Consider the following 19,113-nt stretch of genomic DNA (forward strand, 5'->3'; position numbering starts at 1 on the left):
TAGGGTTCTGACATCCGCACAATGTTCGTTTTTAAGATTGTACAGACCTCCGAATTCTGAACGACCCGACTTTTAATGGGAGCCTTTCGTTCCCTAGATTCATTAACGTCTGGATAGTAATAATCGTTGGCGCAACAATCCATATTGGATCAGGGCCTTGAAGTGTGTTAGAGCACTTCATTCAAGACCGTAACGGGACACTAGGAGGCAATGTGGTCAGAATTGCGCTCGCCCGAGATTATTACCCTGATTTAACTCAGGTACTCATTCACAGCTGAATCGAGTGGTATCCGACGTCAAATCACGATACAAATCCCACTGCCACCAGCGAGATTTGAAACGCGACCTTCCGTACGACAGCCTTGTGCTCTAACCACTCAGCTATCCGGACGTCTGGATTTTGTAACTTAATTCAATTTTCATTCGACTATATATGATATAAGATATTCTCCGCTATCCTGCTAGACCAGATAGGCTTATACGCCCAGAGCATCATTCGCCCATATCAAAGAGGCTTCACTCCAGGCAAATCAGCAGCAGATCAGATTTTCTCCCTGCAACAAGCGATGGAAAAACTACTGGAATATGATATCAGCCAAGGTAAAACTGTACACGGCCATGAGAAAATTCGGTGCCCGGCGAAACTGATAAGACTGACTAGTCTGACCAATGTGCGACGCCAGATAAAAGCAGCAGGATCACTCTCGATATTATTCAACACCAAGAAGGGTCTAAGAAAAGGAGACGCCCAATCATGCGTCCTCTTTAACCTGGCCCTGGGGAAAATGATTCGCGATGCAGATGGCAAGAGGGACCATTCTCTTCAAGTCCACCCAACTACTGGCTTACGCTGACAATATTGACGTTATGGAATAGAAATGGATGGGTTGCAGATTAATGAAAACAAGACGTACATGATGGCAACGTCAGCGCCAAAAACCAAAGAATCAACAACATCGAATAACACTGGTCAAAGGAGAAAAATACAGATAGAAGACTACAACTTTGAGGCTGTTGAAAAAGCTATGACGATGAAATCCGTGCATGGTTGTTGGCTGCCAATAGAGCCTATTTCGCTCAAAACGTCTCATCATAGAGTCAAAGCTCTTACTGTACAAGACAATGATCTTGCCAATCCTTATGTATTCCTCGAAGACTTGGGTTTTTAGCAAAAAAAAATGGCAAACTTTTGGTCGCGTTCGAAAGAATCCTCCGAAGAATTTTTGGCCCCCTATATGGGGATGGACGATTCCGTAGCCTACATAACGACGAAATCTGTGAGCGATACCACGACCATCTGGTTGTGGATAAAATCCGGCTCAACAGGTTGTGGTGGACGGGTCACCTAATCCGTATGAATGAGGATAGTACAGCCCGGAAAGTCTATAAGGGCAATATCAATGATAGAAAGAGAAAACGTTGCGCATTAGGTCAGGCCGCCAGACAGCTTTTAGTGATATCGAATTGGTGGGCTTCGGCGCAAAACCGAAATGTCTGGAGTTCCTTTCTAAGGCAAGCTTAGACCGGAAACCGGTTGTTACACCGTTGATAATGATATCCATATGCGCAGGCATCGATGGTACTCCAAACAGCTCAACGAAAGATTTGTATGCCATTGATATTCGTATGCCATTGAAATCTTATATATATGCTCTTGTTGCCTTCACTAATATAGTATCCTAATCACACCTTTATCCTGAGTTTCATTATGACAACAAATAACCAGCATATGGGGACATATAAAGAACCGAAAACGCCAAGAACTTAGTATAATCTACAGATCCCCAAGAATCAAGTTGAGGAGCATTGGAATAATTCCCTAATATTCTCAGTTTCTACTTTTTAAACTTCGATGTACGAGTCTAGTTGATGCGATTGAATTGAATGGAAAAATTTGAGCCCCTCTTATCAAAGGAAGTTTGCCTTTTGGCAAGGCTTCTGTGGTCATCCCGGCCGATTTTCACGCCTCCTCTAGACCGGATGCCCAATGAAGAAGTTCATTCATGTAAACGCACTTTTAATAATTATTTTAATTATTGTTCTTCTCAGCAGGAGCGTTATCGTTGATTACCTGATAGAGGATCTTAATAGTCTGCCATAGAGCATGTTACCACTTTTAGAAAATACTCTTTGAGGGAGTCTTCTAGACTTGATTTTCGTACGATTCCAAGCTGCAGCTAACTCTCTTCCCTTGGCAAGATTTATCAGTAAACTTCGGCTATTTAACTATAGAAGAGAAACTAAAAATTCCATACTGTGGTAATAAAGTCGAAAATGCGGCGCTGGAGTCTGTGTCCAGGATGAATTATATGTTGTGAGTGATACTGGTTGAGGAATTTTAGGATTTTGTGTGTGTCTGTGATCTCACATTTCAGTTGGAAAGCATCGAGCACATTGCACTGCTATTTGACAAAGTGGACACGTTCAACCACCTGGGTATCGGTAGAATGCATTACGATGTCCATCATGAAGGCGTTTTTGAAGCTAATTTCGCTTGGAGTCCCACAAACCCACGCGATTTTAATTGTAAAAATGTATTGATTTTAAAAGTAAAGCAGCGCTTTTGCGCTTTTGGAAACAATCTTAGAAAACGATTTCACTCAAGGTCTTACTTTAATTATAAGGCTGTCGTACGGAAGGTCGCGGCTTAAATCCCACTGGTGGCAGTAGGATTTGTATCGTGATTTGACATCGGATACCAGTCGACTCAGCTGTGAATGAGTACCTGAGTCAAATCAAGGTAATAATCTTGGGCGAGCGCAATGCTAACCACATTGCGTCCTGCAGTGCACTACTGCAGTGTACCGTTACGGTCTTGAATTAAGTGCTCTAGTACAGTTCAAGGCCCTGATCCAATATGGGTTGTCGCGCCAACGATTATTATTATAAACAATGAGCAGTTACGAAAAGCTAATCAATAATGAATCCATGAATTACTTAAGGCCCTTGTTTATTTTACGAATAATAATCATTTTAACTACCGAACATTACCGAAATTAATACGATTTTAAAGTGTAGAAAAATACTTATGACATCTTAAATTACGAGTATAAGTAGAAGAGCCTTGCAATCAAGTTTCTGATGCGTTATATTGACTTTTATGATTCCTATTTGCAGATATCTTCTATATCAGATAATAAAACTGACTCAACACTTTCCCAATGTTAAAAATATTTTGTGTTCTGCCAAGTGGGATTGCCAAAAGAATCAAGAGTGGATGAGAAAAATACTTCAGATTAATAAATGGATCAAAAAGCGAATCCTGAAGTAATTCTAGATCGTTGCATGAATGTGTATTAAGAATACTTGCAAATTCCTCTTTCCAACTATAATAATCAGATAGGTTATACCTCATATATCAAAGAAAAATCACCTATGTACATTTCCGGAGAATAACTAGGATCAAAGAGTCCATTATAAACCGAAGCGTAGTCAAAGTTGAAATAGCTTATAATAGAAACTTCTTGTGCAATTATTATAAACCGAAGTGAAATGAAATCGTCTTTGATAATCGATATAGCTAGCCCCCGTTATTACTGTATTCAACACCCAACGTATATAACTTAGGAATATATATCATCAAAGCGAATAAATCGATGTGATTGAAGTATGCACACAAAGTGTCATGACTATAAACCTAATGTTCCTGCAGAATGCATCACAGAAAACAAACACAAAGAGAAATGCATATCCAATACAATATATTATGAGAAAAACGTCAAAAACATTGTTCATTCACTGGGATAGGTACGGTGTGAATGGTTATGCACATATTAATCCCCGATATATCATTTCTTTCTTCTTTATCATATGTTGATTTCGGGTGGACGCAATTTCCCCACATGCGGTAGTCGAAGATGTGTGCATTTACCCTACATACATCTAACATCTAACGTGACCATGCATTTCAATTCCATTTGCAAAGGATCTGCTGGCTTCGCTTCCCATAAAATTCTAAATCTATAAAATGATGAACAAGGAGTATGAAATGGAAGAAAAGGATTATTTTTAAAATGAAAAATGGGGGATAAAGGACAGTATTTCTTTGAAATGTCGATAAGAATGTGAAATGCGTGATTTAGATCAGAGTCGAATGGAAAAGTCAAGATAATTGCTCTGGATTTATACTCACTCGTTCGATTTTGCGGTGGTAATTGATAACTCATCGTACAAATCGATCAGCACCTGGAAAGAGAAGAATTTAATCATAAAATAAAACATGTGACTCTAATTATGAATGAAATTAATTGACCATGAGAGCTATGTTAGGAAGTTGCCATCGACGGCAATTCTCCGTAATGTTTAATTCAAATTTAATAAGTTATATTTGCTTGCAAAAGTATCGAAATATTCGCAAAGCGACCGAAGCATTCAATTCACAAAAGGAAAAAAATGGAATATAGAACCAAGAATGAATATGTATATATATAGTACGAATAAATGACACATGGCCTAGGAGCTGGTCGCGAAACTAGCGATGTTGGACACTGAATGCAGACGTGACGTTTTTTCTCTCAATAATCACTTAAATTCAAATGCTTTACATAAACATTTCATTTCATTTATATTATATTTATTATTCGTAAATACTTAGGAAAATTTTAAGAGTTTTTAGTTAAATCAGCATAGTTTTTGCAGGAAAAAACTGGGTGATCTATAGTAAGCATATTTCCCTTCCAAACAACCTACAGATATTTTGCTCTCCGATCCTTTTGTTGTGATCAGTATGAACACGGAGCATAACGGTCAGACACATTTTGGACTATCAGATGCAAGGTCCATTGATTTGAGCAAAAATTCCCTGTGTATATGAGCGAGATCCAGTCCTAAATAACGTAGAAATTCTTTTCATTTAGTAGTGTTGTTTACGTTTTCTTGAAATATGATATTGGCGTTGATAGCAGCCATATTTAGGAGCCCATAAAATATTGTCATCGACCAGTGTGTGCTATTGTCAGGTATATTATAAGTTCCACTCTCACTCTTACTCACTTTATTATTCAGTCTTAAAAAAACAGTAGGAATTCATCTTTTATTTTTTATATTTATCGTAAATTTGGACAATGAAAACAAGATAAACAAATTTGTCATGGCATGTATACAGGAGTTATGTGGTATGAATTACCCTATGGAAACTTACGCACATGTTTACTCAAAGCCGCCCTCCCGCGACACCTTACAAAGCCTCCCAATAGTTGGCCTGCATCACACCCCACCACGTACTCACCGGGTTATATTGATACAGACGAACACTCAAATGTGATTTTGGTTACGACTGAATTGAAACCGATTCTATTCTGCAATTTTTGTTTAAAAATTCGTCCTTGATATTCAAATATTCCGCCAGATATGTATTCGTGTAATTTTCACCAATAACTGACCCATCGAGAGCTTCGGTAAAAACCTACTCCAATTAGAATAAGAAAATGTTGGAATGAATGGTTCGATGATGTTGGGAGTTTTTAGACCCCTTCGATACATTTATTTTGCCGACACAAAGACGGAAATTTGATTTTTAACTGAATGGACATAATGGAACGCTACCACCACCACACATTCAAGAAACGGTCCGTGCAATTAATTGGCATAAGAAACCTAAATAGCCTGGGCCCCATGGAATTATAGTCGAACTGGTTAAATAAGGAGGCAACCAAATAAATCAAGTAGCCCACCAGCTTATGTTCAAGGTTCGAATGAATGCCTGATGATTACCAATTAGTCATTATCTAATCCGTATCTATCTCCAATATCTGACTAGGCTGGATAGCTAGATACACCTAGAGCATCATCGACCATACTCCTTCCAAAAAAAACTTGAAATATGGCCACCAGTTACACTATCTTGAAGGCCGCTTTTGTTAGCATAGCCAGTGTAAAACTTTACATAGTCAACAGGGAATTCCATATGATAATCAATGGGCGAGAACAGATAAAAGCAGCAAGGTCACTTTTGAGACCTTCCACCATCAACATTAGTATACCATTAAAAACGGCTAAGGAGAATCCGTCGAAGAATTTTTAGCTCCCTATAATAGGAAGATGAAAGATTCCTTGGCCTGCACTAAAGCAATATATGAGCGATTCCAACACTGTTTGGTTGTGGGTAAAATTGGGCCCAAAAAACAGGCGGGCGGATACTCTAATCGTATGAGCAAAGATGACCCAGCCCCGAAAGTCTATAGGGAGAACTTCAAATTTATGAACTCCGGCCCAAAACCGGGATTCTCGTAGGTGCTTATTAAGGTTATAATAACGCTTATGATTATGAACCAACGAAGCCTTTCAAGTTTTTAGCATTTGTGTATCACTAAATATAGTGGAATCGCCAGTTTTATGGAGCTGATTCAAATAATAATATTAATAATCGTTGGCGCGACAATCCAATTGGATCATGGCCTTGGAGTGTTAGAGCACTTCATTCAAGACCGTAACGGTACACTGCAGGATGACAGCGCCCTGTAGGAGACAATGTGATCAGCATTGCGCTCGCCCGTAATTATTACCCTGATTTGACTCAGTTGGCAAAAAACAACTGAGTCGACTGATATCCGACGTCAAATCGCGATATAAACCCCACTGTCACCAGTGAGATTTGAACCGCGACTTTCCGTAAGACCCTAGTGTTCTAACCACTGAGCTATCCGGACACGAACACATTTATGAATAAAGCGTTTTTTAAAGGGCTGAAATATTATATTGGAACTCTAATAAAAGGGAATGCCATGAATTTTAAGTAAATAAGAATCCTGGAAGTCGGAAGTCTCCCCGGTTAACTCAAGAAAATAAACATCCGAAAGACGTTGGATTCAAGTAATAATATATACCATTTGAAAGACAAATTCACGACTCATCAAATTAAAACCTTATACAAAGTCAATTTCGTCTCGCAGTCAGAAAAATTCAAGCAAGTTTAATAGGAAACAAAATAATTTAACAATCTTTGTTGGAGTAGTAAAATCATACACAAATTCAAATTCCAAAAGACGAAAGGAATCGATGACATTTTCGCACAAATTCAAAAAGAAAAAGAGACTGCGTTTATTAGACACATCCATGAATTGATGACCAAAATGTGAACAGAAGCGAAACTATTTAACGGTCCCAAAGTCCACATTAGATATCTGTAAACATGATAATAAGAAACCGGAAATGGCAGTGTATAAGGAACTTATTAAGGAAGGATGATGACTCAAATCTGGGCTCTATTCTCAGAAATCCTAGAGGACGATGAAAGATATTGCCGTTGACGTAGTAATGCTTCATGTAAGGACCAACATTAACCACATTTTGATTAGACTACTAAGCCGTCGCAACAGAATTTTGCGGTACAAATGCCGTGGTTAGAATGACTCGTATCATAAACCAGATGTGGGATATCAGTCCACTAATTTGAGAATGAATACTTAAGGCACAAATCACTATTATTATATACGCAGACAACATTATAGATAAATGCCAATAGGGTTCCGCACTGAACCATTTACTACGAAGGAAATATTTTCAGTGAAACACGTGCTATGAAAATACTAGAAGAATGCAACATCTTGGAATTCGCTCAAGCTCAAGCATTAATAATACGCACAAGTAATTATTTTACAAAAAAGAATAAATTTAAGCTTTTAAAAAATAAATAAAGTAAAAGTAATTGTCCCCATTGTCTAATATAGTCGCCTCTTCTGCAAATTTTCCTTTACGTTTTGTAAAAGTGAGTGGACTAGGATAAAAAATAATGATCCAGGTGGCGTCAGAAATCATCAATTCAAATTTTTATCTCCCAGTATATGATCTCGAGATTTAAACAAACTAAAATCGGAGGGAGAAAGGTCTGCTAAATAAGGAGTGTTGGGCAAAACTTCCCAATTCAGTTCTTATATTTTAAGTTACTTTCACTGCTTCATGTCTTGAATTGCAGCCTGTTTTTCCTGTTATCAAAGCAGGCATCCTTTCTGACAATTAAATGTTATTCTTTCCAATTGTTTCCAATCGTTTCATACGATTTCAACAGCTCATAATCGATTATACGCTTACAGCCCCACCAAAAGCACAGCGTGTTGATTTAGAAGTTGGAACCGGTATTTGATTGCAGTTGACTACTATCTGGATCGACAAGGATTGGAATAAAGGATAATCCATTTTTCATCTCCAATTACAACTTTGCTATGGAATGAATCCTTTCTTAATTTGGTTAGCAGTGAACTGCAAATTTTCCGACATTGATATCTATTCAGACATTTCGTGTGGAACCCATTTTCCTTATTTGGAAATCGTGCCGTTTTGATGGAAATTCCATTGCACTGACTACTATGAGGAGCTTAATGTGTTCGTTAATTCCTGAAAACTTATCTTTAGATTAGCGTCCATTGGGGCTTCTAAAGCTTCATTACCAAATTCAACGTGACTTACACGAGGGCTATGAAACAGTTAAAAATGACCTCATGAAAATGAAACATCGTACAATAATTAATATGCTCTTCAAATATTTGAAAATTTTACATTTTAAGACAGAAGAATAAGAATTTTAATCATAACTTTCAAAAAAAATTACTGACGGTTTCGCCCAAAGCAAAGGCAACTAACTCATCAGACGCTGCCTCTGCCCCGGGAGCAGGGTAAGCGAAAGTGGCTACAGATGCGGATTTAGAACTCCGTCAATCCTCAAACAAAATAGTTAATTATAACGTCTTATGGAAAATATTAAGTCTGGCAGGAAAGTATGATATTTTTAAGAAGACTGTCTCCCACTTGTTTTCCATTGTCTTTGGAAATTTATCATGTTTAAACATCGGTGGTAAAAAAAAGTTTCAGGCGATGACAGCTTTACGGTTTCTTACCAGGGCAGAGGCAAATCGTCAGACGCTGCCTCACCATAAAGCCGTCGCCGGCTGACATTTTTTTTTTAAAGTTTGGGTGCTAAGCCCTAAACGAGGGGTTCGTGGACCAAAAAAAGAGGGAGTAAGTTGCTCCCCATTTGGTCCGGTCCAGCATTAAGTTCATGCGGACTTAGGACCCCACAATTCTCAAAAAAATATCGGCGATAAATTGCCATTTGAGTAGGTAAAATGAAATTATCAATGTGAAAATCATAGATAGATTGCTAAGTTGTCTATAGTCCATTCAAGCATGTCGTATGGAACTCGTAGAATGCCTTATGGTTTCCGCGAGAGCTTCAAGAGTACGTTGTTTAACTGTGTAAACTTAAGTCTTCCGATATCCTATGGAAAAATTATCAAATGATGAAAGATCGGATAAAAGTAAAGGCTATTCTATATATAATAATCGTTGGCGCAACAATCCATGTTGGATCAGGGCCTTGAAGTGTGTTAGAGCACTTCATTCAAGACCGTAACGGTACACTAGGAGGCAATGTGGGCACAATGCACTCCACCGAGATTATTACCCTGATTTGACTCAGGTACTCATTCACAGCTGAGTCGACTGGTGTCCGACGTCAAATCACGATACAAATCCCACTACCACCAGCGAGATTTGAACCGCGACCTTCCGTACGACAGCCTTGCGCTCTAACCACTCAGCTATCAGGACACTATATTTATATCTCCACGTGATGTAGTCTCCACGAAAATATTGGTTTAAAAAGGATTCCTTCTCCGTTCTTAATATATGCTCCATCTTGCCGAAATCAAACTTTGTTACCAGCTAAACTTCGCGTTATCTCTGACAGCACAAATGAAAATGATCCATGTCAGTCAAGACCAGATCATATCCCAGCAAGTTTAACCTTCTTTTGGGGAAACTGAATCCTCTCATTAAGTTGTTCTGCCAAAGTTCTTGAACAATCATAAATTTATGGGAACAAACGATAACCCCAATGCTAAATTCTGCGAAGTGATCAATCAGAAAGTCACCTCGGCGAGTCGATAGGGCTGGCTTCCTCTGCTTGTCACACTTTCACAAGTTTTTCGAGGTTCGGACAGTTCAATTACTCTCATGGGTAGCCCTTACTCTCGCAGGTACGAAACCATGACGTTGTGTGCGTACTACAGAACATACTGTTTAATTAATGTGTTGTAAACAAAGAAACGATGGCCTACAAACCACGGCTATATTTCTACTAACTGAAATGGCGACTTCCAATGAGTCGATATTATCCACTTCAAACACATTCGGTCACGCATGTCTATTCAAAAACTCTTCTTCCGGACTCTTATTACTGAAGTAAAGAGTCCCTCCGAAAGTGAGTTGGCATTGAATAAAGCTTTTAGGCAATTCTACCAATACCGAAGCCAAGGTTGATTCCTAGAAGGATTTACCAGCGCGCCGATAAAATCGATGTTGCGGATGCGGATGCATATATCCAGACAGATTGACCCGCATCGTTGGGCGCAAGATCATCAAAAATTTCATATCCCAACTGCGGGAAAAACTTCTAACAAGGAGAAATCGCCGGTTGAATTCCTTTCTTATAGCTCTGAAAATTGCAACTAAAGTTGGCGTGGACAATAGCATGGACACAGTTCGGCTTACAATAAGAACAGAAGACGACAAAAAGAAAACTAGGGATTACAAACTTCCATAAATTGAAGCATGTCGCATTTGCAAAAAAACGCGTTCACTGAAAGCTAAAATGACGCATTCATGAAAAGAAGTTTAATTCAAAAGGACCTGATGGTAAATGGAAAAAGACTTTGAATTGGTTTGGTTTGGAAATAAGCACGAAGAAAAAAAAAGGAAATAAAATCTATTTCCGGTCGAATATATAGCGAGGCGCATTATCAGCACGATCCAGGATCAAAACAATACAACTTACCGAAATACACATGACCTTTCAAGAGGATAACGGAGCAAATCATATAGCATGTGTACTACAATTAATTCCGCCGCTCTGTGTGAAATCTCAAGGGGACGACCACATTTTCATGGTTGAATCCAAAAAGTGCATATTACATTTTCAGAAATTATTAGACGGTAAAAGGATCCTAGAAGACGCCATTGGACCATTATATTCCCAGACCGAATACAATGGACCATTGTATTGTAAAGCTAATAATGATATCAATATCAAAGATCCCACCTCCATTCTTATCCAGTGGTAAAAAGTTACTATAAAACTTTATAGTAAAATATTGAAAAATTCTAAATTTGAAATATAAAATATTGATTCTGGAATGGAAAACTGCGAATTTTGTTTGGAAAAAACTATAAAATTCTACAGCTCAGCTGGAACTAAACATTTGAAATGTAAGAAAATCAGCGTCAGGGACGACCTCATAAACGACTGGAAATATATCGCAAAACGTGTCTGTGCTTTTCTAAATAGAGGGAAGAACTACTGGATCGATAAGCGATTCATTTTGCAGACCATCGCTCGTCATATGCTAATGCAGCGTTAAAGATATACATTCACGTTGAACACGCTGTCATTGTTCGTGACATGGTTTTATGCCCAATTCTTGCATCCATCCACAATCTAGTCTTATAAATGATTTATGTTAAATTTTAGGGTCGACCTATAACACGACAGAAATTATATAGTAGTTTCAACGCTTGCTTGGACGGCGCAGTGATTGGGGGACTAGAACGCTGGCCTCTTAATCTCGTTGCTCTGGCTTCGACTCCCCAGTCGCCGTGGATGTTTGTGTTCGTCTTCTGATTGTCTTGCTGCTGTGAGCTTATCAGTTGCAAAGCTTTAAATGTAATAATAATGAAACTGAAGCTCAGTTCCACTGGGTGAATGTCCTACCCTTCACGAAAAAGTGAGCAGGAGATAAACACATATTGACGATCTAAATGAGCTTGTCGTTAGATGGCAAATTAAATGCTCCTTTGAATTAATCTAAAAGATGGTGTGTGATTTGCTGATGTAGTGAGAAATCAAGGCCAAGATGGACCTGCGGCTGACAGTTCACATCAAAAACTATCTTCGATCATTGCTGCACTGTCGAATAATCTGAATCAGTTCATGAATAGTATCGGCACCATGATCCAGGAACTAATAAAGAACCAAAATATATATGTTGCAGATTTTTTTAAATAAAAAATAAATACCATAAGAATTGCTCATTGGAATGCAAACGACCTTAGCCAACACAGAGCTGAAGTTATCCTTTTCTTGAAAACTCATGATATTGATGTTTCTAATATCGGATACTCATTTCACAGAGAAGAATAATAAGTTCCATGCTCCCGGCTATATTTTTTATGATAATAAACAGCCTGGAGAGAAAGCCAGAGGCGGATCAGCGATTTTGATTAAACGCCAGCTCAAACACTATCCACTGGAAGTAACCAATAGGGATTTCATTTAAACCACTGGCTATGTCTGCAGATGTGGTCAGAAGAACTTGTCATATCATCGGTTTATTGCTCACCGCAACATCGCTATCGTCAGACCACTCTCCCGAAATTATCACCGTACAAAATAAGTCAAAGTACAATAACTTTCAACCTGAACTAACGAACAAACCCACATTGGTCTCAACAAAATTTTACTGGAAGCTGCCTCTATAGCAACACCAAATACTTCAAAGAGAGCTGAATTCAATTAAGTCTCTTCGTAGACAATGTTAAGGCTTTTGCGGAATAAAAGAAGAGCAGGAAGGGAATAGCAATTACATAGATCTCACCAAGCAAGAAACACACTCAATGAAACCACAAAACAGCTTAAATCGGCGCTTATGGACGATCAGGTCTGATATTGATCGATCCTGAGCGGGCTGCCTGCTTCTGAATCCAGTGATTATCCATTGTGGAAAACTACTAAAAAGATTAATAGGTCAACGATCAGAGAGTCCCCGCTAAGAATTATTACAGGAAATTAGGCTAAAACTAATTAGGACAAAGCCGAAGCATTGGCAACCCACTTGGAACAAGAATTTCAATCAATCCATTTACAAATGTCATTTGAGCTTCCCAGTTGTCCAGTTATCACCACGCTAAGCCACTTGCAAACTTCCCTGAAAGATGTTGAAAGCATTATTAAAGAAAAATTCAACTCTAAAAAGGCTCCATGTCCGAATAGCTGAGTGGTTAGAACACAAAGCTGTTGTAGGAAAGATCGCGGTTCAATTCTCACTGACGGCAGTGTAATTTGAATCGTGATTTGACGTTGGATACCAGTCGACTCAGCTATGAATGAGTACATGAGTCAAATTAGGGTAATAATCTCGGGCGAGCGCAATGTTGACAACATTGCCTCCTACAGTGTTACTGTAGTGTACTGTTACGATCTTGAATGAAGCGCTCTAAAACACTTCAAGATCCTGATCCAATATGGATTGTTGCGCCAGCGATTATTATTAAAGAGGCTCCAGGAAATAATTTAGGTACTTCTTTCATGTTGAAACAGATGCCAGTTAAAACCCCCAAACTACTGTGCTACATATTCAATGCAATCTTGAGAATCGGATATTTCCCGAATTGTTGGAAGAATGCAATTGTAACAATGATTCCAAAACCTGGAAAAGATGCCACTCAAGTCAAATCGTACAGACCGATAAGCTTTCTTCTTACAATATCGAAAGTATTCGAAAAACTGCTACTCCAGAAGCTATGGCCAATTCAACAACGATGTTTTACCGGATCGTCTACCAGATTGTGTCAGAAATAAACAATGCTCTCGTAAGAAGAAAATATTTCACAGCGATATTTGTAGATAGAGCACAGGCATTCGACAAAGTTTGGCACGCAGGGCTTATAAACAGAATCAAACGACTACTCTCTGGTTATTTCCATAATCTATTAACATCATATTTAACGAAACGCCGATTCCAGATGAAATACAAAGATACCCTCAGTGAACAACATAAGATCAGCACAGGAGGTCCTCTGAGCAGTGTACTCGGTCCTGTACTGTATCTTATCTACACGGCCGATTTTCCTGTTAGCGGGCTAACCACCACCACAGCTACCTTTGCTGACAACACCACACGCGACAAGTTCATATGCCAATCCAAAAATAATTTCTTTGCACCTGGAATGACATCTAAAGGAAGTTGATAAGTGGCTTCAAATATGGAGAATAAAAGTTAACGAGTCGAAGCAAATGTGAACAAGTAACTTTCACTTTGCGAAAAGGAAATTGTTCTCAAGTGAAGATCAACAATATCGCTACACCCCAATCGAATGACGTCAAATTCTTGGGATATACCTCATTAGAAGACTCACCGAGAAACGACACATACAAGGGAAAATCAACAGCTTCAGCTTAAAACACTACTTTGCCTGAACTGTAAGTTGTTGATCTACAAATCAATACTTAAGCCTGTATGGACTTATGTGATTCAGTTATGAGATTCTGTCAAACCAACAAACTGCTTTAACGGTCTCAGTCTAAAATTCTGAAATGTATATCCGGTGCTCCTTGATATTTCCGAAATGTCGGAACGAGGACAATAGTGGAAGAAATTGAGTGTTGCACTACTAAACACTTAGCCAAACTGAAGAGTCACCTCAACACAATAGCTAAGAGAATTTTGTCTCATCGGAAATACAAGCGGCTGAAAAGAGTTGACCACCTAGACCTCGGTAAGGCGTCTGCACTAGCATCTGAATATTTTGCACTTATTTTGTAAATTAATATTGATCATTACTCCAAAAATGTGTGCTTTAACTTAAGGAAAAAAGTGTAAAAGAAAAATAATAGTTAATGATAAACCATAAAATTTCCAGCATTGGCATGAAATTATGTAAAAATTTTACTAGTTTTAAGAATTGAAATGTATTTGAAGCTTCCAGTTTATGGCTGGAATCAGATAATAAATATTTATTCATAAAAAACCTGCTCTTCGCCGATTTCGGGAGACTGTCAATAAGGAGTGTATCTGAAGTGCTCTGCACTGAAGAGAGGGCGAGTACAATGGGCCAACACGGCCTGAGTGCTCAGAAGCTGTAGCTTCTCCCCCACCATACACAAGCTGACACTAAATGTCATATGCTGGATTAAAGTAAAATCTCAAAGGAATTTGAATTTAAAAGTGAAACCCGATAGGTATGCATCCTGATGCCGATGTTATTTTTTCTTGGGGTCGTAAAGGGCTCCAATAGCTGATGACATATTCCATTAAACACGTTGAGTACGCTGATTGAAGAGGGGGGCGTAGAGGATCAAACTTAATGTAAATATAATCAAGACTAACGTTTTCAATGTGACTTGTCATAGCACTCCATCTTCCTATCTGCATTAATACGCAAAAAATTGAAGACTTTCATCAATTCGTATATTTAGGAATCGTTGTTTCTGCCGATGGCGGCACCGAACTCGATGTCACATATTGACAGCACTAGTTGGGATAGTTACATGCTAACATTCCTCTTACGCTACTGAAGGTTGCTCTGCTGTCCGAATTCCTGCGACGTGTAAAGCTGGTACTAAAATCGCATCTCTCAGGAAAGAATAAAATAAGCGCATTGAATATATTTGTTATCCCTTCACTGGCTTATGCTTTTTTTAATATTGCCGTGGACGAAGACCGATCTGGAAAACGTCCAGGGGCAGATGCATCATCCAAACTTTGCCGTGGAGCGGATGAATCTGCCTCATGACATCGGAGGTAGGGGCGTGGTTGACGTGGGGGAACAACATCATCGCCAAATCGACTCGCTGCCCGCTTATTTTTACAGCAAAAAGCAGCTGTCTGGAAGGCAGACTGTGGGCTGACTCCACTTAACTTGAAGGATCGATCTTTCAATCCTCTGAATGGGGTGAAGTTGGACCAAGAGCAGATCGATGAATGAAAGTCGAAGGCAATGCACGGTAAACACGTGAATTGTCTTTGGCAGCCATTTGTCGAACAGATGGCTCCGTGCTGGAAAGCTCTTTGCTCAGACGAAGGGATTCATGTGTGCCATTCAGAACGGCGTAGTCGCCACCCGAGCTTATTAAAAACTCATCATGAAAGAACGGGTGGAAAACGACCAGTGCAGGATGTGTGGTTCGACGTTAGAGACGTTGGACCATCTCATTTCTGGCTGCACTGTTATGGCACCGGTGCAATACTTCACCAGGCATAATGCTGTATGTAAGGTGATCCATCAAAACATTGCATAAAAGCATGGGCTGATCACGGGAACATGTACTTGATAATTCACAGTTTACATAGTTTACAGCGTGTTTTGGGACCGCCAAATTCTAACTGATCGCCATATTCACTGTTATGTGCTTGACGTACTGTAAGTTGACAAGACGGGTCGCTCCGCGTATATTATTGATATTGCCATCCTCCACAATAGCAACATCGAACGGAAATACTTGGAGAAGGAGGTGAACTATGAGCCATTCGGTCGAGAAATCAAAGACATTTGGCGTCTCGAGCGGGTGGTTGTAGTTGCCATAATATTGTCGTGCAGGTACCTAAATCCCTCACGGCTTCCCTTGATGTCCTAGGACTCTCAAGCAGTCTAGTTCATACCATGCAGTAGTGCACCATTTTCCATACGTGCTCGATGTTGCGGGGAGTTCTCGACGGATTCTCCCATTGATCTACCACCGACCACTACCACCTACGTCCCTTTCATTTTTAAGTAGGTAGGATCGTTCAAGCCTAAATGCTTGATACTTAGTCCTAGTATTAGGTAAAATCCGGCATCTGCCGATATTGTGAGGACTAATAAAATAATAATAATATAGAAAGGAAACCGCCACTGTTACTCGAAATCTTTAAGCATTCGTCAATGCTTGTCTGCATCATTTCATTGGGGTACTTTGGCCCGACCCAACTTCGAATAAAATAGCTCAACAACTCCATTGCTGGCTTTACCATGCAATGGAATCAATTATACAAAAGTGGTCGAAGAGTAGATAACCCAAAAAATACAGTGAATTCCGAAGCCCTGAAGGGAACCGAAGAAGAGAAAGTCTGAATTCGGAATATCCATGACACTGTAATCCGACCTTTTTCACGGTGTGTAATGTTTTAGTTGTTTAAGATTCCTGGCAAATCGATGCCTTTATCTAACAGATCTACTTTCAACATTGCTCTATGCGCGTATCAAGATTTGGTTATGAAGCCCGGTGTAAATTTCAAACCGACAAAAGAAGAGGATCCGCATCGGAAGGAATGCATCTCTTCTTTGCTCATTTATAAATTTTATTTTTAGGCGTATTATTATCGAAAAATAGTTTTCAAAAAATGGTAGCTTTCTCATAACCAGTAAAAGCTTTCACTTTTAACGCCTTTTTACGCCTTGAAGTTAGGACATCACCTCTAAAACCAAAACTTGAAGGAATATCCGCGCTGCGGGTAGCCTCGGTCCTTTCTTACTCTTTCACGTTAAATCGAAACAATGATTTGAAATTAACTTTCCCAATTTTGCTAGCATGGAACAGAAATGGTGACCAATATCGCACTTAGACCTAATCTAGTTTCGCCAAGAAATGAACTCACTGAGGGTTTGCACCGAGAGGTGACTCACGTCAAAACAATGTTCGATACTCTCCGGTCCCTTATTTCCAACCGGCCCGACTACCTGCCCGCCAGGTAGTGTCCATTGTCACATTAAAACCAACACGTGATTTGGCAGGAAACCTTCACCTTGCAGGCAGGCAGACAATACAATACGCATTTGCCAGCTTAATTTTCCAACCTGCGTATTCAGCCCTCCAGCCCAGCAATTACTGTTTACACAATCAAAACAGTTAAAATTGAAGTCACTGAGACCCTGCACTACGTTTCCTCGAATAACTCTCGGCAGACGAGATGATTAATTTCCGAATCAACGGCTGAGGAAAACACGGTTCAAGAGGCTTTGGGAAAGTGGGGCACGAAGGGAGCACTCGCAACTGGTTTTCTGGGGAGTCGCTGCAAGGTTTATTCCCCCGGAGCGCCAGCCACTAAGTAGGAAATAATTGGAAACGGAAACATCTCCAAGCCACCACCTAGGGAAGAAATTTAGCGAAAAACATGGAATTTCCTAGCGTGTCGGGGCCCGACACAGAACGCAGCCATTACACCAGCCATCAATCATTTCAGGTAGAAAATAAGGGCAAACGCTGCAGCCTTCTCGGTCGTCGCCCGCACATTGCACTGTACCGCACAAAACTCCGCACAGCCATCCCGTGAATAAGCTAGCCGATTTCCATGAGGCAGGCACCGCCATTCCTCAAATTCAGAAAACATTTCCACAAACTCACGTCGCCATCGGTTGCAGGGAAAAATCTAGCCCAGCGGAGACGCCGCCGACACTACCAGCCAACAACAAGCACTCGTCGTACACCACACCCACTGAAAAATGCAACTTTCACTTCGCTAGACGCCCGCGAGCCACCAAAAAACATGAAAAACCATTCTACTGCCGTTTTTCCACTTACCGTTTACCAGAATTCTGCAAATTTCCACAATCCAAAAGCACTTTTCCACAGACAAAATTGCACAAAAACACAACTAACGCGAGAAAATCTTCGTCCGATCTCCAACAAGATACATCAACGTCGTCGTGGACCCGTCGGGTGTCGGGTCGGTCTTGCTCGGTCGGTGTCACCCACACACACATCCGTACACAAACGTCTGACTGTGGCGCGCCTGCCGGATAAATTACAAATTGTTTGCTTCCAAGCAGCATTACCAGCCCGGAAAATCATGAAAAGGGAACACTCTGGCTAGGGAACATCTTACATTCCATCCTATTCTAGGATTTACTATATGAAAGGAAAGTATCGTAAAATATTGCTCCTTTTTCAGCCACTGTAGATTTTACATGGAGCTTAGAAGCGCATACAGTTCCCCACAAAAAGCAAATGTATGGCACTGCTATGTGGCATAATCGATCAAATCAAAAACGGCATCCCTGTCCACACACACATATAACTCCGATGCACCTTTCGAAATCCATTCCCACAATGACAACTTAGTTCATCGACTTGTTCACTGGAGATAAATCAAAACATGCACCTGTACACCGTCTAGTCGGAGGAAATGAATGCGTTAGGCATCGTTTCCCATCATTCATTTGCTAAATAGCGAAGAATTCTCCAAAACGAAGCAAAAGCTGGAAAGAGACGGGGCATATGACGAGTCAAAGTAAACAAAGCCCATAGGGTATTCTATGAATGAACGCAAGGCAGAAATGTATGAAAGTTGAAGGTAGGACAGGGCCTCTTCCATACTTTTGTTGAAACCCCAAAAATCGTTTTGGAGAATTAGGTGGAATATGTTAATT

At 39.8% G+C, this 19,113-nt stretch overlaps 1 protein-coding gene across 5 annotated transcripts in view; it reads right to left on the minus strand.

Moving 5' to 3' along the window:
• LOC119657965 (armadillo segment polarity protein) overlaps positions 1-18,422 on the minus strand; it is a 43,925-nt gene extending 25,503 nt beyond the window's left edge. For 4 of the 5 annotated variants that reach the window (XR_005250189.1, XR_005250188.1, XM_038065169.1 and 1 more), the window contains exons 1-2: positions 18,266-18,422; positions 4,133-4,185 (exon numbers count right to left, since the gene is read on the minus strand). Coding sequence is in view for 3 of the 5 variants with exons in the window: in XM_038065169.1 (XP_037921097.1) it covers positions 4,133-4,166 (34 nt within the window). In the remaining 2 variants the exon portion in view is untranslated. Of the gene's footprint in view, positions 1-4,132; positions 4,186-18,088; positions 18,167-18,265 lie in introns of those variants that run through there. The other variant, XM_038065170.1, reaches the window with a different exon arrangement.
• Between the last annotated feature and the right edge of the window lie 691 nt (positions 18,423-19,113).

Source organism: Hermetia illucens, chromosome 5 (genome assembly GCF_905115235.1).
Source record: "Hermetia illucens chromosome 5, iHerIll2.2.curated.20191125, whole genome shotgun sequence".
Classification (NCBI taxonomy): domain Eukaryota; kingdom Metazoa; phylum Arthropoda; class Insecta; order Diptera; family Stratiomyidae; genus Hermetia; species Hermetia illucens.